General features: G+C 40.9%; 2 protein-coding genes across 5 annotated transcripts; both read right to left on the reverse strand.

Annotated features, from left to right (window-relative positions):
- Nucleotides 1-1201: 1201 nt before the first annotated feature.
- nr1i2 (nuclear receptor subfamily 1, group I, member 2) lies at nucleotides 1202-13723 on the reverse strand. 4 transcript variants are annotated; one of them, XM_049594773.1, is made up of 10 exons: nucleotides 12925-13723; nucleotides 11279-11455; nucleotides 9373-9569; nucleotides 8346-8476; nucleotides 8055-8242; nucleotides 7728-7966; nucleotides 7493-7638; nucleotides 2206-2322; nucleotides 1926-2031; nucleotides 1202-1849 (listed from the first exon to the last, which is right to left on the reverse strand). In XM_049594773.1, the coding sequence occupies exons 3-10, from the start codon at nucleotides 9561-9563 to the stop codon at nucleotides 1693-1695; spliced, it is 1275 nt and encodes a 424-aa protein (XP_049450730.1). In that variant the 5' UTR covers nucleotides 9564-9569; nucleotides 11279-11455; nucleotides 12925-13723; the 3' UTR covers nucleotides 1202-1692. The 4 variants fall into 4 exon arrangements, with proteins under 4 accessions (XP_049450730.1, XP_049450732.1, XP_049450729.1 ...); XM_049594775.1 differs by lacking the exon at nucleotides 11279-11455 and having other exon boundaries at nucleotides 8055-8224; XM_049594772.1 differs by lacking the exon at nucleotides 11279-11455.
- Nucleotides 13724-13943: 220 nt separating this feature from the next.
- On the reverse strand, nucleotides 13944-20843 carry cfap91 (cilia and flagella associated protein 91). The gene is made up of 17 exons (XM_049594768.1): nucleotides 20675-20843; nucleotides 20481-20557; nucleotides 18905-19062; nucleotides 18701-18781; nucleotides 18470-18526; nucleotides 18194-18372; nucleotides 17801-17978; nucleotides 16819-16976; nucleotides 16543-16701; nucleotides 16325-16455; nucleotides 16131-16244; nucleotides 15964-16035; nucleotides 15730-15876; nucleotides 15426-15647; nucleotides 15147-15295; nucleotides 14973-15064; nucleotides 13944-14811 (listed from the first exon to the last, which is right to left on the reverse strand). Exons 1-17 carry the CDS (start codon nucleotides 20760-20762, stop codon nucleotides 14624-14626), a joined length of 2250 nt encoding a protein of 749 aa, XP_049450725.1. The 5' UTR covers nucleotides 20763-20843; the 3' UTR covers nucleotides 13944-14623.
- Between the last annotated feature and the right edge of the window lie 145 nt (nucleotides 20844-20988).

Genomic DNA, 20988 nt, shown 5'->3' on the forward strand with positions numbered 1-20988 from the left:
ATAGACCGAGCAGCTCTGTGAGCTCTGTACTAAAACACAGCAGCGCTTTGAGCTAAATGCTAACACCAGCATGCTAACATGATCACAATGCCAATGCATAAATGCTAATGTTTAGCAGGTGTAATGTTTACGGTGTTCACCAACTTAGTTCTGTGTGTTAGCTGAGTAACATTTGCTAATTGGCACAAAACAAAGCGCAGCTGAGGCTGAAGAGGGAAGTCATTAGTTTTGCAGTATATGGTGATAAACTGAAGTATAAAACAAATGACCAAATGATGGGGCTTCATGAAAAGTCAGAGGAGCACCAAAGTTATTACAACATATCCTAAGAGGAACATGGATGTCAGCACCAAATTTGATGACAATCCATCCAGTAGTTGATTCCACCACAAGCACTAATGTCAACCTAATGATGGCGCTAGAGGGAAAAGAAAGAAGAATACCAACACCAGTAAACTGCATCCTCTTGGCACTATGAATATTATGTCAAAATGTCATGACAGTCCATCAAACAGTTGTTCAGATATTTTATGGACCAAAGTGTCAGACTGAGAGACCGACATTGCCATCCCTTGAATTTAATAAAATATCTGGATATTGATATTGATATTGCAGTTAAATGTCTCAAATTAAGTTTTCTTAATATAAGGCATTATCGAGTCTTAAATTGTCTTAAATTCAGATTAAATATTTCTGTTCATATTACCACAGAAATATCTCCAGCCTGACAGACCCAATGACTGTTGACAATCATTGGACAGACCGAAGAATTGCAATAATAAATAGCATTTACGACAGCGATGAGATTTTGTTTTCTTTTTACATTACACACAATAAAACTTAAATTCACCCAGTTATTGCCATTTTTCCTTATTGTTCATTTTGAACTGACATCAGTGTGTTTACTTGGAAAGAGTACTTACACGAGTGTCACACACACGCATATATATAAAATGTAATTTCACTGCAGGTTTGCTAAATTTCATATAAGATGATATTAGAAAGTTCTTTAAAAAAAAACTTACATATAATTTGGTTATATCTGTTGACACCCTGGCACCATTACTCAAAAGTTTCATAAATACCAACCTAGATTTTTTCAGTGGCACCAACTAGCCTTTGACTTAGTATGGCCTCAGGGGGGCAGTGTTTGTCTTACTTTGCTGTTAGTGACCCTTAACGCACCATCACACACTTTAACCTGAGCAGTTTTAATAACATTAAGTGTAGAGCATTTCTGGCATCAAAACACAAAACACAACTTGAGGTAACAAATATAAAACACATTATTGTCTTGGCAGCAACAGCTTTTTAAATTCTCTGAGAAAAAATACTTCACGGTCTCTGACAGTTCTGTGTGCGACATCTAGAAAAAACATAAAACCTCACAACTTTAAGTCAACATTCATTCGTGGAGAGAAAGTCTGTACTTACTGTAACACACAAATGGCAAACCCACCATAATCCACCTGTACTGTAGCCAGTTAACAGAACAACAGTGGGTAGTGTGCAGAGAACAGATGATAGTTTACATTTCAGCAGGACTCAGACAGTGGGATTAACAACCATCTTCATCTGTTCAGGATTTTGTGTGGTCTATGCTTTAGACATCACATGCATTCTTTTGGATTTTGACACATATGTACATGAGCACATTCAGCTGGTCCCGTCCATGTACAGCAGACGTCAGTATTACAAGTCACTACAGGGGCTTTTACTGACCATCTCCATTATGAGAGGTGGGATAACATTTGGCTGGATGTCCTGGATCTGCAGAACCTGTTTACTGTACTCCTCGGTCATTGTCCTCATCTCGGTGAGACAGGCCATCACTTTGGGGTACAGCAAGCTGGAGGCACAGGGGAAACAAACCAGCTTCAAGCTGTGAAACATTTCAGGGTGAGTGGACGTGGTATTTCACTCACTGTTTCTCTGGTCCTGTCCTCCTGCAGTCAATCCAGGTTTTTAGTGTCAGCGCCAAGTTTTCATGAAGCTGGTCAATCACACTGTGTTGCTGCACACCTGGACGGTCTGATAGATCACATAGAAACAAATCTCTACACAACCAAAGAAATTTGATGCTGAGAACATCTGAAAATACATTTTTTTGGCTGGGTACAAATGCACACAGTTTCTAGGGTTTAAATATTTACAGGGTTCATGAATGATTGATTATCATGGACTGGGGTGAGGACCTGCTGCTACCTGGAGAAAACAGAGACATGGCTTGCATGAGGATGTACTCCTCCTCCTGCAGGCCCAGTTTGCGCAGTGTGTGGTGAAATCTGAGCAGAGGCTCTAACAGAAGCGGCTGGAAACCCGCTGAAGAACACAGGTGAACAGAGGTCAGTGACATGACAATAACACACACTGATACAGGTAAAAACATGGAAATTAACTAATTAAATCTACTCAAGTGCTGTACTTGGGTACAGTGTTAATGGACTTGTACTTTGCTTGACTTCAGTTTTTCTGCATTCCACACTCTATCTTTTTCACACTCAAATGCTAAAAGCAAGGATCAAAATTAAAATATCTTTTTTCCTCCATGCATTTTTCTGTCTTTTTAAAACATTACCCACAATGAAACTCACTCACATGCAGAAAGATCTTTAATAAATGTGAAAATGTTGAATCAGTTTGTCTTGAGAGCAGCATTTTTGACACCACTATGACATTGTAGGGCAGAAAATAATTCTGTGGCAAACTACATTATGCTACATTTACCATGACAGCTACAGTGGTGGAAAGAAGTTTTCGGACACCCTTAAAATTTTACACGATCTCAAATATTATCATGAAATATTTGTGGAAAAATCTTTTTTGTGTTTCAAAAGGTGTGGCTGCATTAGACAGATACAAACAAATACAAATTATATTGTTTTGTTTATTGTTTACAAGAAAAACTAACAAAACTAAATTCTTGACAGTTTCAATATGTCAGTTCTCAACATTGTCGGTATCAAAGTCAACAAATAACAGACAATGTGTTCAAAACTGAACAAAAAACAAATGAACCATCACATCATCAAATTAATATTTAGTAGTCCTGCCATTGGCACGTAGTAGAGCTCTAATCCTGGCTGGCATGTTCCCCACGAGCCTTTCACACTGTTGAGGGGTAATCTTGTCCCATTCTTCTTGAATTACTGCTTTTAATTCTTCTAAATTCTTTGGTTTATGCTTTGAAACAGACCTTTTGATAATCCACCACAGATTTTCAATGGGGCCTGGATGTGTGGCAAGGGGCATTATCTTGTTGAAACATCCAGTTTTTACCTCAACGGAACAGTGCACGTGCAGAAGGGAGCATGTGGGTTTCGAGAATGGTACAATACTTGGTAGAGTTCAATGTGCCATCACAGACAGTGAGATGACCAACACCAGCAGCACTCATGCATCCCCAAACCATGATACTGCCTCCACCATGCTTGACAGTAGGTACTGTACATGCTGGAGATAATGCTTCGCCTGGCCTTCTGCGTACCCTCACATTAGTAGGAGGAAGATAAAGCTTGAAACTGGACTCATCTGACCACAAGATCTTCTTCCAATTCCTGGCTGTCCAGTTCTTGTGTGCCTGGGCCCAACGACGCCGGGCTAACCTCTGTCTCTCATTGATCAGGGGCTTCTTGATAGCCTTGTAGGACCTTAAGCCATGATCTAAAAGTCGGCCACATACAGTGCGGGTGGAACACTGGACACCAGTTTGGTTTGACCACTGCTGCTGAAGCTCCTGTGATGTCATTCGGCAGTTTTGCCTGCACATGCGGATCAGGATGCGGTCATTTCTTGCTGAAGAAACCCTTGGACGTCCAGATCTTGGTTTGTCTTCCAAGCTGTTGGTTCGTCTGTATTTCTGCAGAGTGTATCCAACTGCTGAGGGACTGCATCTGCACTTCCTGGCTATCTGGCGGCAGCTGTACCCTTCCTGGCTGAGAATCTTTATCTTCAGGCGTGTTTCCTGCGTTAGGTTCCTTGTTTTAGCCATTTTTGTGTCTGAAGAACTTTCAAATGTGCTGGCTTTATGTAGACACGAAGCTTGGCAACAAAAATTGTGTCTTTTAATAAAAAGAACGACCTTCATCACTGGTACCAAAATGACCCAATACTCAAAATTTCTTATGTATTTTTATGGAACCAATCAATTTTAAGTTTTTAATGGCTTTTTTTGGATTTATTTAGTATTTTGGCTGTGACTGTACTAAAAGAAATTGCACTTGAAGACCTAAGAGTGATTCTTAATGCAATATTTCACAAATGCATGGGGTGTCCAAAAACTTTTTTCCACCACTGTATTACATGTAATTTTTTTACTGTTGACTTTTGTTTTTTTTAAAGGTCCCATTTTGTAAAAGGTTAGATTTCTCTCTTTTTTCATTATGAAGCAGGTATAGGCACTATATAAATACTGTGAAAGCAGCAAATGCTAAATCCACAGAGAAATGCACTCAGTCTGTATTAAGAATTTGTGCCTTTAAATGAGCTGTTTGGACTTCTGTGAAGTTGTGATGTCACAACTATACTTTATAAGGGTAGAAAGCGTCACTGCAGTGCTGTTACAGTCATTTCCTGGCTGCAATGACAGTGCTGAGATGCCATGAGCGCAAATATGGAAAGACACTGACCAATTGGAGCAGACAGGGTTTTTTGAGGAGGGGGACTTCGAGACAGGGGCTAATAGACCCTTTTACTGTTAGTTACACTATGACGTTTTTAGGTGGGCGGGGGCTTAGCTGGAGGCAAAACAATTCTCCACAGACATTAGCTATCGCTAGCTAGCAAGTTCCGTTGGCTTGTTTCAGACAATTGAGGAAGATGATGGGAGTGGTGCATGCAGGAATATTCATTCTGAGTGTCAGAGCGCACTCTGGCACAAACTGCACCGTACGTAAATTCAGAGTGATGTTGGTATTTCCTGTTTGGTTAGCCAGACCACCGCACTCTGGGCACTCTGTCTGGGGAGTGAACGTGTGATTAACTTATAGACATATAAAGCTCAAATTCTTCAATCCACAGGGCTCTCAATTTAGTGTCCAGCATCAGACTGAATTTACGGACACTCCATGTCACGTCACTCACTCTCCGGGGCCACTAGTGTTACTTGAATAAGTAAACACTGACCAACGGGACCAGACTTGCCGACCCGTATGCTCTCACTCAGTGGATGGATGATGTCACAGGAGGCTTTTCGGTTGATTACTATGCCAATCTTACAAAGGAGGACGACACTTGGAACGTTTTCTTCCAGTTTCGTTTTGCTATCGAAGCTAACATTAGCTAATGTGCTAAAAAGTTAGCCTTACAGAGAAATCCAATATTCCTCTTAATACCTCCCCAGTTTCTGATGAGGTGGACATGATAACCCTTAATACACATAACGTTACTCATCTCTACAACAGGAAATACTTTTTCCCTAACCTGATACGAAGTGTATGCTGCAAAGGCGAGTCCTTCTATCCAGTTTTTTTTTAGTTTGTTTGCAGTCAGTTCATCCCATGGTTCAGTTGTGTTGACTCGTGAGTTCGTGGCTAATGTAGCATGAAGAATAAGCATTGTTGCCATGGTTACGTACAGTTAAATACACCTTGTGCTCTATTTGAGGGGTCCTAATATGATATTTTAACAGACAACAGCCGGCCCTTCAGAGTAATATTCTGTGTGGCCTACAGCAAGTATGCCCAGGGACATTTTGAGAGACAACGCAGACAGTGTAAGTGCCAGCCACAGGCACGGAGCTCAAGGCTGAAGGATGATGAATGAACACCACCTGCATTTCATTTGATCTTAAGAAAAGGTGGAGACAACACCAGTCTGACAACATTCTGCAGAGCGTTACACCTCTGTGAACATGAGATATGAGACAGGAGCACACACATCTGTCTGAGTCTCACAAACAAAAAATACTACAACACACTATCATCTTGCAATTTCATATATATCTTAAAGGTGCCAGACTGGTGGAAACCAAAACAAGTGAAATGAGAAACGAAAGCCTCCACATCGACTTCTTCTATCAGACGTACTGCGTCGGCGAATCAGAGGTACTTGACATGTCTGAGGAGGCTTTTGTTTTGATTACTTTGAAAACACCAGTAACCCAGATTCCTCTCATACTGTACACACCTCTGTGCTGATATTTCAGCTTCAGATCATATTTGTGCCCTTAAAACACTTATCTCTCTTGTCTCTCTTGATCCAGTCACATCCAGTGCTTTTGTGTTTACAATCCACGCTCCAGTAGTTAAGCTGCAACCATTACTGACTGTATTTTGTATTCAGTACAGTGCTGTAGACTTGACTAGACTTTAGCCTCCATATGATTCCAGTTCTTTCCTTAAGGCTGCTATAATCAATATTTTTATACTAACAATGGATCAAATAACTATTTGTATGTAAAATGAGTTGCTGGTAGTGACAAACCCAATAAAAAACATCACCTGACTTTTTATTTTTGAACCGAAAAGCTCTAATTAACCCACCTTACTCGCTAGAGTCGCAGCGATATACCAGTTTTAAGGTACCCCATGGGAATCTCCCCTTTATTTCAGTTTTTTTCAAAGGGGAAACTTTTTACACACCCCTCCATTAACAAAATAGATTCAAGTTTCAATTATAGTAATAAAATGTTTGTTCAACCAAAAATAACCCTTCCTTTTTTCAGTTATGATGTTGAGTATTGGGTAGAAAAGTGTTTTTGTGGATCATCATGATGTCACAGTGAAGTTGACCTTTGACCTTTTAGATATAAAATGTCAGCACTTCATTATTTAACCCTATTAGACATTTGTGTGAAATTTTGTAATAATTAGTTCATGAATTCTTAGATATGATAAAAAAAAACAAACAAACACATTTTGTGACGTCACAGTGACCTTTGACATTTGATCACCAAATTCTAACCAAGTGGACATTTGTGCCAAATTTAAAGGTATACCCTCAAGTTATCTCGTTCACCAGAATGGGACGGACGGACAACCCAAAAACATTATGCACCTTGGCTGAGGAATAATAATAATAAAAAAAAAAACATTAAAGGAAATTATTTTCAACATTCTTTTGGCAAACAAACTCAACACTGACGTATATAACTCAGACAAAGTGTCTCTTGCTCTTTCCCTCCCTCAGCCTCTCTGTTGATGCCCTGTGCATAAATAAGATTAATAACCTAAATAAATAAAAAGATTTAAAACAATTTCCAGCACTAGATTCATTTGAAAAGCCATGGCAAATGACTTCTTAACTTCCCCACAAAGATTTTTAATTGTTCCAAACTACAATGGATTTAGACCTACTTGATACTTTTATACTCATGTTATAGTTTTGTGTCCTGTGCTGCAAACCTTAAAACCTCTGTAGCTTCAGTGCTGAGTGCAAAAAGTTATTAAACAGCCCTGCTATTTATTTTATAGAATTTTTCATTTACATTTTGTGCAGCTGTATATTTTCAAACAGGGGAATAAAATCGCCCAGCCGTAGTAGGTAGTCTTACCTCGTACAGCGTCATCTATGCAGTACGTAATATGGCCACATTCCCAGATGCCAGTTTTTGCGTTGAACACCATGTTGAAACGAATCTGCATAATTTCAAATGTGGCTCCCTTCAGCAGAGAAATCTGGTCTCCAATGCTTAGAGATCTGTAAGAGACACATGCATAGCTGTGAGTAAGTTTCAATCAGATATCAGTTATCGAGAGAAATGAAACTGCATTGAGGCACACATTTACCGGAAGTCCCGAAGACTTCTGGAGAAACTAATGATGTCCTGTATCATGTAAGTGGTGAGGTCAGCCACGTGCGGAAGAGCGGTGAAAACGCTGCCTTCTCTGACCTCTGGGTTTTCTTGTTTTTCAAAGGAACCGGAGAGAGTGGAGGAGGAGGAGGGTGAGAGGGAGGAGGAAAATGAGGAGAGGGAGTTTTCAGACTGGTTGTACTCACTCACAGAGAGAACGTTTCTATCCATGGGCTGTAAAAAGAAAGGCGTCACTCAGACATGTTAAAACAATGACGAAAGACAACAAATCAAACATGCTGGCAGTCATTCACACACACACCCTGAAACCGCTGAAGCGGTAAAAGGCTGAATCAAAAGAGTTGCGGTGGCCACGGAGGAGCTCCTGAATGGTTTCCTCTTGTTGGGATGAGAGCTGTGCTGGTGCTTCAAGCATTTTCCTTGTCTTGATTCTGATCCTCCTCTCCAATACCTCCTCCTCAGACATGACCACTACAAGGACACAAAATCCTGCATGTACTTTATTTCATCAATGTAAATTGATGAAATAAATTGATGAACAGGAAATGTTTGTGTTAAAAGAATATGGGATCAATTGTTGTGTGTTACTTACTTTCCTGGCGCATGCCGATAGCTTGGCATTTACGGAGGCGGCAGGCTGGACACGACCGTCTGTTGTTTTTGGTTATACTGCATTTGTTCAGGAACCTACAGCGGAGCTGCCCTGACTTCTTTATGGCACGTCTGAATGTATTTAAAAATCCATTTAGTAACAGCTTACAAACAATCTGAAGTTAGAAATCACATTCAAGAAAACACGTCCATCCATCAATGAATTTAAGGGCATCATAAAGAATGTGTTGACAGAGACGTGTGCTTGTTTTTCTTGAGAGGCCACTATGTTTGAATAGTTTAATTGTGGATTTTTGTATTACATGTTGTATTTGTTGCATTTTAAATGTATTTTGATTGGCTGCTACCCCGACCAGGTCTCTGTTGTAAAAGATATTTTCAATCTCAATGGGACTTCCTGGTTAAATACAGGTTACATCATACTATAGTATTACTGTGTGCCATGTATGTATGTAATGACAATGCACCAGCCAGGAAATAATTTCCGGAGACTACTGAATGGAAAAATAAGACAGTGGTTTTCAAACCTTTCCAAGGCACACTAATGGGCAAGCCAAAATCTCAAGGCACACCTGTATTTTGTGCACAATAGCTTCTATAACATGTGTTATCACTCTTATGACATAAGACAATAAAAATAAGACAGGTAGCTCTCATGATATTGTCTTGCTCATGGCTTTCTCCCTTTTATTGTTTTCCTACCTCACACTGGCTGCCAGTCAGGGCTTTTGATGTGTCACACACTTATAATTCCCATGCGTGAACGGTAACAAAAAGGTCCCCTGTGAGGATTTTTCAGTTCTTTTCACAATGAATGTGATGAGTATGAATGTGTTTCTTATACAAGTCAATGTGGCTTTACTTAAGAAAAACGAGAAGCACATTGTCACACCTCTCCTATATCACAGATGTCCCTGTCAGTTACTATAAATAATGTCACAACCAGGAAGTAGAATAAAGACTGAAATGAGGGAGAAGCTGCAGCTGCATGTGTGAAACAACCTCACCTGAAGAAGCCCTTGCAGCCTTCGCACGTCAGAGCGTTGAAGTGGTAACCTTTGGCCAGATCTCCACACACACCACAGGCTCTGGGCTCATTGTCTTCTATCAGCTTTTCTTCCTCATCGTCATCATCTTCTTCATTGTGCCGTGTCAGCGCTTCTCGGATGCTCTGCACTCCAGTGTCGCTCTTTGTCATTCTCACCTATAGGTGATGATCTGTCATCAGTAACTTCATGATTCATTTCAAGTGGAACATTGGTTTTTTTTTAGAATAAATGGGGTTGTGGATTGTGAGGCTTTAAAGCTACAGAAGGTAAATCTTCATAAATATAACTTACTATCATACTGTCATTTTGCAATCTTTGAAGAAAGGTAAAGTGATGCATAACCACATATTGGCTCAGCTTGAGTATTTTAGTCTATTAAAAGCCTTTTACTATATTTCATTTTCTGTGGCTAAATGGTCACAGCAGGGAACCACTGCAAACTCCAACAAAGAATATTAAATAACACCTTTAAGTGCTCTGAAATGTTGACCAAAGGAGTGGGGACTCCTTTTACCTCTAATGACACTTAAAGGAGCAATAAGCGAAATCGTTTCACCGCTACATTCACTATTGTGCACTGCCTGTAGAGCAAAACAAAGCGTGTCATGAGCCACTCCTCCCTCTACCTCTGCTCTCCAACACCCCCCACTCGCCTCATCTGTGCTGGCGAGTACCGCAGCATCTCCACGGTCTATCACATCCAGACGGACCCGGTGTTTCTTCCACAGGCTCCGCTTCACTCAACTTCACTCAGCTGCCCGATATACCCGCTGCTTCTTCCCACATTAACCTGAATAACAAACCAGGACTCGGTGCTCCGGTTGGATCCAAACGGAGAGCTGTGTTAGCAGCTGAGTGAAGCGGAGCATGAGGAGGAAGCACCGGTTAGCCCCCGCTTTCACTGCAGGCAGATTCACTCGCCACGAGGAAATAAAACCTAAACAGCCAACTTAGTTTAGCAGTTACCAATGTCTTTCACTCATTCTCGGTCTCTGCTGTGTTTAGCTTTTTCCCTGCTTTCCTGTTAGCGTTAGCACTACTCGGCTGCCACGCTAACGCTCCAACTCCAACTGAGCCGGGAGCCAGGCTCACGGTCTCACGGAGAAGAGTTGGAATGTTAGCATGGCAGCCCATTAGTGCTAACGTCCCCACGCTTCTCTGCCAGGCTCAGTGAGTCAGAGCCGAGAAGCGTGGGGACGTTAGCGTTAGCACTAGTCGGCTGCCATGCTAATGTTCCGGGAGCCTGCTTCTCGGCTCTGGCGAGCTCTAGCGTGGGGACGTTAGCATTAGCACTAGTCGGCTGCCATGCTAACATTCCGGGAGCCTGCTTAAGTTTGGGGACGTTAACGTTAGCACTAGTCGGCTGCCATGCTAACGTTCCAACTCTTCTCCGTGAGCCTGTGAGCCCGCCAGGCTCACGGGCTCACAGAGAAGAGAGGAATGTTAGCGTTAGCTCCCAGAGTTAGCCCTAGAGCTACTATGGCTACTGGAGTAGCTTGCAGCTATGGAGTGCTTCTACCAGCTCTTCACTGAGCCTCGCCTCCATTTCAGCAAATATATTACATTTATTACAGGTACCATCATCACTGAAGTAGGCAGGGGAATAGCTAAACACAGCCGCCAGGCTGCCCAACGGGCTACACTTTACAATGCTAATTGCAAATGTTAGCTGGGCTGCCAGGCTACTCACCTAACACAACCGAAACGCCTGACCCATTGCTGGGACCAAGCTGCTAATAACTCAAGCTCCGGACATTAATCCATGCTACGATTGTAACATTAAATTTAATTGAATCGACATAGCGACATGTGCTTAACGTTACTTTAACACTAATTAAAACAGACATTTGACTTTATGTTGTACCTGTCCAGGAGAAGAAGAGGTAGCTCCGAGTCAAATTGTAGTCCCTTAAGCTCTTGCAGTGCTCTCCACCTTGGAAATGCAAGGCCAATGTTAATCCGAGTTCTGTCCCTTTCTTTATCCGACAACTTCACACGAACGTACATGAACGCGCAGCTGGACCGGCTTGTAAACAATGGGCTGGAGATCAACACAGAGAGAGGGTGTGTGAGGTGATGCTATACTCCAGATGAAATTACATCTCTAGTTCTTCACATAGCAATTTTTTAATTCCTTCAATCTAGAAATGATGAATTTCGCTTATTGCTCCTTTAATTATGAAGTTGCCTGATCTGTCACACTGTCGTCATTTTTAGTGACGTTTATCCGACACTGAAATCAGGCAAATGGCAACATGTCTTAACCCAGTGTGATGTGTCTTTAAACCCAAGGGAATTGCTTTGTGATGGAAAGTGATAAGTAATCATATATCCTCCTAAGACCATGTGTCCTCATATGAGGACATCACACTCTGGGTTTACTTGACCTTATACTTCATTCAACTTAACTTAGACCTGTTGTCCTTGTTTGTGGACACTTTTTATACCATCTAGTGGTAGTGAGAGCACAATACAATAATCCATCTCTGCCAAGTCCACAGCCTACCCTGACACAAAAGTGGACAAGGTCCAAAATCTGATCACATTTTATGGTTGAAACTTGTTTATTTATGATTAATAATGGTATAGTTTGATATGGCAACACATTTCAATGTCACAGTAACAAGCTAAGACACTGTTTATTAGGAAGTCCCCGTTTGAAGACATTGGCACTTTATTATCGTCTAATTTGATGAGATTGGGACTTAACTGTCGTTGACAGTGTTTAGTTTTTTATACTTATCGGGTCCTACTGATCTCAAATACTTGCATATGCGTATCAGTAACTACATAATATGGAAGGCGTCTGGGGGTTGTCCCCCAGAAATCAAACAATTCATTTCGTGCTTTATGGTGATTTGTTCTGCACCAAGTGTAGAGTAAAACACACAATTCAGGCAGCAAGTGGTATATAATACAGTAATTCTCTTTTGTATTTAGTAGGCTAGGGGGATTTTTTTTATCTCTTAACTTACATTACTTTTTTGGATAGTGAACATTTGTTTCTTTTAAATATGCACTGTATAGTTTCTTATGCAATTTAAGTATTTTCAAAGCGCTCTCATTTGTTAGTTAACATGTCTTGATGCAAGATCATTTTCATCACAGTCTGCAATTTTTTTTTTTTTAAGGGGACAAAATTGGCTCTTTCAGATGGGGACATGTCTCCTAATTCTCCAATGTAAATGACACCTAAACGGAGCGCAGCCAGAATGAATAACCTACTTTAGCTTACACAGCCGTGTGGCAGTGATTGGACATCGGAGAAAACATGTATCGATTCATAGTAAGAAGCATGTGTAAATGTATTTTTGTTTGAGCGACGCACCTCCACTATCCTTGGTAGGCAGCAATAACTTTGTGACACATCAAATTGACATTTTCGGTAAGTTAAAAACCACAAGACACTCTCTGTCAACCTAACCCAAACAGACCTACTTTCCCTCCCGCTCCTTTGCCTGGTTAAAGGTCGACTTTTTCTCAAACAGTGATCGAGATCATTCCACTCACCAACTTGGTGAATCCAGATGTCCAAACAGCTGTCTGTGGTCCACAGGGTGTCACCTAGCAGCGGTTAATCCAGGTAGAACTTGGATTCAGTGCGCCAGGTGAGGACGAGTTATCGGAAGGGCTCTTCCTGTTGGCCGTGTTGTTTGATGTTTGATACCGGGCTAGTCGCTGCAAGTATTCCTGGCTGCAGCTCACAGTAGGCTACTGGCCCGACGCCAAGGCGGAGGCAGTGGGGTGCAATGCCCTCCCGTGTGCAGGTGCATGGCGTGCCCCCTCATTACGCACCCCTCAAAGTCCCTAATAAACTTTGAGATTAATAAGAGAGTGACTTACATTTGCAGCAACCACTGCAATATGGTAAACTTCATTCTCAGTAGTGAGGGTAGTTTTCACTGACCACTGTTGATTAATGAATGAGCGATGCACCTATTCCTCAGATACAGCAGCTGGGAGGAGAGATGATGAGCGAGCAGCAGCAACCCCTCTTATTCTTATGTGTAGGTCAATAGTTTTTTCTGTCGAGTTACACTCCAACTCTCCCAGCCCCTGTCAGCCCCCATTTTTTTTAAATTTTAATTGCTGTGAGATATCTTATAATATTTTGTACTGTGTGCTGTAGTCATTTATCTACAGTAGTAGTAGCTGTAGTCATTTAATCAGGATGGTTCACAGCGGTCAAGTGAGCTGTTCTTTGGATTTTGTTGTGCGTCTATTCATACGATTACGGTACCGGTGCTGGAAGTGACCAGAAAAATGATAGATCACCAGAGACTATATGGATATATTACATATAATTTGATTAAATGTGTTTTCTATGCGATGCGATGAATGTGTGAATGAATGAATAATAGTGATGAAATCCTCAAATGCTGATGCTGATGTATATGTATATATATATATATATATATATATATATATATATATATGTATGTATGTACACTCCGGCCACTTTATTAGGTACACGTGTTCAACTGCTTATTAACGCAAATAGCTAATCAGCTAATCACATGGCAGCAGCTCAATGCATTTAGGCATGTAGACATGGTCAAGACAACCTGCTGAAGTTCAAACCGAGCATCAGAATGGGGAAGAAAGGTGATTTAAGTGACTTTGAACGTAGCATGGTTGTTGGTGCCAGATGGAAAAATCCAGCCCTGTGTCTGTACTGTGCTGCATTTATGACACCTGCAAATGGTAAGAGTTTTTCTAAATTGCATATGTTTTTAACCCTTCATTTTAACTTCTTTCACAAAACTTTTATGGGACATTTTACAATCATAGTGTTGACCTTTTTATAAATTAATTTCTTTTGTCCCTATGTCTATTTTAATGGAATTTCATTGCTGACTGAATATATATCTATGATCAGCTTATACATGGAAGCAATCTATCACACATATTCACAGCTAAATTGGTAGTTTGGGCCCAAATTTGACAGGAATTCACAACCATTTAAGTCACAACAGGCTGTTTAGTTTGGAGCTTTTCTGCCCTCTTGTGGTCAACAATAACAAAAGACTGATAGATGCACTGTATTTCTTATAGTTCAATCAAGCTATAGTACATGTAAGTAGTAATAATCAAAAGCCTATAATTAACCCAGTTACCCACAATGATGAACTTACACTTTAATAATATCAATAATAAATTTAACATCAGGTTGCATCTCAGTACACTGTTTGTGTTTTTAGTCCTCCGCTCATTTTGAATGTGGTGCTACCTCCTGCTCCACTCCGCTGATCTCATTGAGGACTTGGTTGGCAGCTCTCTCAGAGGGACAGGGCAGCTGTGAGGCTCCGAGATTACTAGGAAGGATCCCAGAATGCTCTGCAGTTCCCTGAATGATGCTCCGAGCTGCCTGCAAGTGTCTACGCTGCCTCTGGTGCACTGGGAGAGAGAAATTACCAAGTTAGATTCAGGAAGCAAAGCATCTGCCCCTTAACTTTATCATTCAATTGTCATTTTTGTTTGTTTTTAATAAGAGAAATGGTGTTAAAGTTTGATATGATAATGTGTGAATAAAATGGAATCAGAAAAATCTCTCAAACCTCTTTGTCTGACAGAGATTTTCTCAACCTCTGGGATGAGGAAACTGTACACCAACTCTGACACAATCTCCTCCGACTGAAGATTGTTCCGGCTACTCAGACACACAAATTTGTTTATTGTCCTTTCAATTTCTGAATGCAAAGCATTAGCAGACATGCTGCAACATCTCCTACCTTTCCTCCATGGCATAAGCAATGTCGTTGACCTCCTTTGCCTTCTTGCGGATCTCCTCTCTGGCCTGCTGGTCAGCTGTCTGTTCCATGGTCCCGAGGATGATGTCCTCTAAATACAAATCCACAGTTTCCTGGTGAACCTGCACCACCTGTGACATAGTGTTAAGGACACAAACACAAGCCAAGTATTACAGCATGTGCAAAACACACACACATATATTTTTCTTATAACTATCTCCTTTGCACATTCATTACCAAAAAAATGGCACATGTACGCACTTGTCTAAAGATCTCATCTTCTTCTTTGCGTCTGCGCTCTTCTATCTGTCTCCTCCCGCTCTCCTCAGCCTCTCGTTGACGACGGTCTCTCTCAGCCAGTAGTATAAAGGCGTGGATCCTGCGCTCTTCCTGGAGGTGAATCAGCTCCTTTGACAATGTGTCGAACAGGAGTTCGAGCTCTGAACCAACCACTCCGGCCTGAGATGCTTCTACTTGAGAGGCCTGGGAGGATAGAGAGAAGGCGTGATGAGATTGTTTGGTGTTTGTGGAGTTTATATTGTGTGTGAATACCTCTGTGTTTCACCTTGTGCGTATGTTCATCTCTCTGTTTTTTAAGGGTCATGATGAGGTCTTTGTCAGCTTTCTGTAGCTCTTGCTCCTCACTCTGCAGGGCATGGACAGTCCTCAGTTCCTGGATGAGCTCCTGATAGTTCTCCTTGCCCTTAAACATCTGTACAACACAGGCAGAGGTGAATAGAGATGAGATTAGAACTTGAAACACATGCAAACATTTCTGTGCATGCAGACATGTTCAGACCTCATGTTGGATACTTCGTCCTCTCAGTAGTTTCTGCAAGTGGATGACTGCAAGCTCCATCTCTTCATCCCCCTAATGAGGGACATATAAATTCAGTAACATCATCAAAATGAAACATGCAGGATGAACAGGGTTAGTATCAGCTAGAGTCAGAGATATTCACTGACCTCTGGTGGCTCCTCCACTCTGGGGGTGACAGGACGAGGAGCAGGCTTCTCTTTCTTGACAAGAAAACGCAAAGATCTCTTGGTCGCTTGCTCTCTCTCCGCCTCCCTCAGGGCCTGTGGAGCCACAATTAACAATCCATGTGTATGTAAATCTTATGTGATGTGCTTAACTGACATATTTCTTTCTGCCTTACCTTGTATTTCTCCATTAGTTCGACCTCTCTGCTCTCAGGGGGCTTCATCACATTCTTGATGCTGATTTTGGATTTTTGGTAGCTTGACTTGAGGACTGACATAGAAAGTCCTGCCTCTAGCTTTAGTAAACCTATGATTGACAAAAAAACACCTTAACAATAAAGGGATAAAGTTATCTCTAACTAAATTCAACTTGTCCAAAAACAGGGATCCAGACCTTCACTTGTGTCTAAGTAGTAGTTTTTTAACTCTTTGTTGCGGGTGAATGTATCCCTGCGGCTCCCAGGGGCATATGGCCGAGAATCTGCATAGCTTTTGACAGGTTGCTCTCGCTTGCCCTCCACATTTCTCCTCTTAGCTTCCAGTTTTCTCAGCGCTACAGACAAAATAACAATAAAAAAGAAGAGATGGATGAGAAAGCATAAACAGAACCCTTGAATAATACATTTATGATCAGAATATTGTGTTAAAGCAGAAACAGCGGTTATCTTACACCGGAGGTAGTCATTGTGAATCTTTTGTTGCTTGGTCTCTTTGTCTTTTAGGAGTTTAGAATATATCTGGTTGAGTCGGTCGTTTGTGACTTCTTTCTGGGCCTCATCTCTCCGCCTTAAAAGGTCCTTCAGCACAGCAAGACGAACATCTTGCAACCTGGTAACAAACCACAGACACAGAGATCATTGCAGAAAGGCAGGTTTTGTACGGTAAAGACACCTGTAACATCAAGAATTTTTGCACTTACGGTCCCCTCATCTTTAAGTAAATTTTTTGAAGGTTAAGATATTTTCAGGTTTTGTTCTATGATATAAAATGCATCAGTAAACGTCCCACTTGTGTATTTTGAAGCTTTTATGTGTTTTAAAAAATACGTTTGCGATTGTGGCGGAGTTTGTTTACAGCCTAAAATTAGCTGTTTACTTCTGGTGATTGCATTGACACTTTAAAAGTCATAAAAGTGGTGTTCACTTGTGAAGAATAATTTGCTGAACAAAACCTGTAAGTATCATAAACTTTTCTTTGCCTCAGAGCTTATTTTCTGCAGTTATCTAAAATCAAATGGAAAAATTCCATCTGCTTTTTGTCTAGGGAACTTGGGCGATGTTAATTTCTGGCCTACAATAAAATCCCTGCACCACTGTATTAGCTCCAGTAGCATATGTTAGTGGAGATAAACTGCCTTCATAATGGAAGAACTGTTAACGTATTTGCAGTTTTCTAACTTTGGCTTCCTGGTGGTAGTATCAAAAAAGACAGCAACACAAGTTCAGGGACTTCACAGTTTGCTGTAGGACATTTGCAATAGCAGATAGCTTCAGATATCAATACTAGTTGGCTAATACGTATACATGCTAACAGGTCAAAAGTGTGCCACACACTGCACTAACAACATTTTAGGTATTTCGTGTTCTACTTGTCTTTTTCAGTTAGGTATAAAAGACGCTGAATAATAGCGGTCAAGGGCAAGAACCACTTACTTCTGGATTTCTCCCTCTCTGAAAGCCCACTCTTTGACCTCCATCTCCTCCATCATACGTCTCCTTTTGTCCAGCTGACTCAGGTCATTCAACGGAGGAAGAGTGGCCTCCCACGCTCGTTTGGCTCGTGCCCGCTCTATCATTTCCACTTCTGCCAGGCCTGCAGGCAGACCACGACCTGAGGGAATGTCATCAGAGAGGCTTTACATTTAATTTTCATAAGTAGTAAGAGGCCTTGGCAAAATAATCATGAGACGCTAATGATGCAAGCACAACCGAGCTGATAGGCACTGGTAGATTATTCAGCTCAGAGCACCAGTAGGAGGGCTGAATACTTTTACCAAAGGTAAATGTACATTATACTAATGAAGATCTCAACAGTTGAGCATGTACCCCAAGTCAAAGCTGCCAGCTGCAGGAGCTCTGAGGGAGATGTCCCAGGTTGCACCACATACTCAGGGCTGTACGGGTCTGTTTGTGCTTCACTTTCTCTATAGTCTGTCTGGACCCCCACAGTGAAGTGGGTGGGCTGTTGCTCAGCATTCTGTCCACCAGTGGATACAAAGTCTTCTCTGATGGGACAAAAGGAGAGGATATACCCTCTACCAGCAAAAAGGCACAACAGAAATAGATGGAAAATAAAGAAGTGTAAGAAATTGTTGAACTTACTGAGGCAATGCAAAAATCACACCTGGGAGAAGCTGCTGTCCAGAGGGAATCAGAGGACTGAAGGACACAGAATGCCAAATGATGTCAATATTTTATGTGAAAACTGCAGCATAGCATTAATCTATAATTAAGTGTCATTACATCAGATTGAAATAACTGCTGCAAAACTAAGTTACTATGATTGTATTCCACCATATTCACAGTATCAGAGTGCATTCAGGCCAAACAAACCGCTTAAAGTATTTCCAGCGATCAGCTCCGGTCACATGACACTCTTCCTTTTTCAGCCATGACTGAGCATTTGGAATAACCCTGTCAAGACGATAATGCCAAGGGACCTAGTTTATATTTGTAATGAGTAACAGAGTTAACCTTGATTTAATACAACTCAGCAGCTGCTGCTGCTCATTAAATTGTTGTCTCTTTTGGTTTTACCCAGCCAGCTGCTGCAGTGCCTCTCTGCGCTGCTCCGTGTGGCCTCGCCAGCGGCGATCAATAGAGGCTGGCACTGGGTCTGTAAGGTCCAGCTGAACAGTGTACCCTGGGTGGTGGGGCAGGTTACTGAACATAGACCCAAACTCAGGCACTCTCCTCTGAGAAGGGCAGAGAGAAATACTGTCAGCAAGTGCATTTTACATTCAGTCTATTTCTTTTTTTCTCATGCGTAAACAGTAATAACTGAGAAACAATATTGTCCATGGGTCGTAGTTGAGAAGGAGAGGTAAACAGCAATGGGTAAATTCTAACTTGCATCTGAGTTATGCTCAGTTTGTTCAAATTTATTTATTAGAATAGTTTAGTTTATTTGCACATACATGTATAGAAAGTACAGAAAAAAGAAATTAAGTTAAAACATGGCTTATGAAGATACCTCCCCATTACATATCTATACATGAATACACAAGTCTGGTAAATGTTTACATTAAAAATTGATAAAAGTTGATATTTTCTAAAGCGAGAAGCAGATGATTTGACTTTTTTAGCAAAAATAGTCACTCTCAAAAATGTCTTTTGAATGAGAAAAATCTTATTGAGATAAGTGGGACATGTGGCAGCCCAGGCAGTATTACAATTCATAATGTCAAGTTAAATTAAGCTGTAGTAAAAAGTTAAAAAAACGGGAATGATCAAACTACTGGAGCAATATTTCTCAGACCTTATCAAGATTTATACAAAGACCCTTTCACTTAGATCCTTTGATGGCGGTGTTAGGAATTGTGGACTCTAACCCTGTAAAGAACAGTGTGAAACACATCATGGTATCATTTGACTGCCCTCTGGCATGCAGATTGATCTTACTTAACTGGAAACAGAAAACTGCACCAACACATTCGGATCTAATGAATGATGTAATGAAGCATCTGAAACTAGAGAAAGTTATTTTTTCTCTAAAAAACAAGAGGAGAAATTTTTACAAAATTTGGCAACCTTTTCTAAACTTTCAATTATATGAAATCCTCTGACAAGGGTTAATTTAGCATACATCCACTTTTCCTACACCCTTCCCGCCTTTTTAACTTTATTATTTATTTTATTATTTTTTTAAGCTTTCCTAGATAGATTTTACTTCAGTCCCCCTCCTTTTTGCCTTGTCCTAAGTCGGAGGTATTATGTGTGTGTATGTAATAGTTTGTATGCTTTGTATATTATGAAAAAAAAAAAACCCAGGGATGATGGACCCATAGACAAACTCTACTTTTCACATATTTTAACCTTATCCTGTATACAAGTCACCACCTTCTTAGGATCAACACAAGCAACATAGGACAACACAACTTCATAACAATAGAGTTTAACTCACTATATATTGCTTAAGACTTAATAAGCCAAAGTAACTTTTGCCTCTTTCTTAGCACCTGTACAAAGTTATTTATGGTAAAAATAATAAGAGTATCTGCACCATACTAGGGCTTAACTGGTTATTAGTTGTGTTATCTGATGACAAAAGTTATCTTTAATGTTAGAAACACAACTAATGTGTTGCTGTGTGATAAATTTTGACCCAACTTACAATTCGGTCCTTAGATGCAAAGGCCCTGAGGTTGGACCTGGCATGGTCTATCTCTGATGACACTGTGTAGACTGGATCTGTGGGAGAACAGCTCAATTACTGTCAACCAAGTTAGCATGCTAACCTAGCTAGCAAGCTTTCAGCTGGTGTTAGCATTAGCTCGCGTTAGCTGACGTTTAGTCGAGTTTACTTACCGTACAAGTGGTCATAAACCCGCTCCCGCATGACAGCTCTCCTTGTGTCATTTTTCTTAGGGATTGTACGAGTGACAGACACGCTCATTTTCTGATTTTAATTAACAACCGCTTTTTTATCGACGAATTTCTCTCCCTGGCAGCGTTATCAATGAACTCTGTGGTAGCAGCGTTACCATGGAGACAATAAACTGAGCGTTAGAATTGGGAGGGGCTATTTCAGAGCCGTTTTTTTCTCATGTATCACATCATATGTTTATTATTTACATATATTGAGATGTATTGATGTGGGTAGTTGTAAGTCGCTTCTTTTC

This window comes from Epinephelus fuscoguttatus, linkage group LG13, assembly GCF_011397635.1.
Source record: "Epinephelus fuscoguttatus linkage group LG13, E.fuscoguttatus.final_Chr_v1".
In the NCBI taxonomy this organism is placed as follows: domain Eukaryota; kingdom Metazoa; phylum Chordata; class Actinopteri; order Perciformes; family Serranidae; genus Epinephelus; species Epinephelus fuscoguttatus.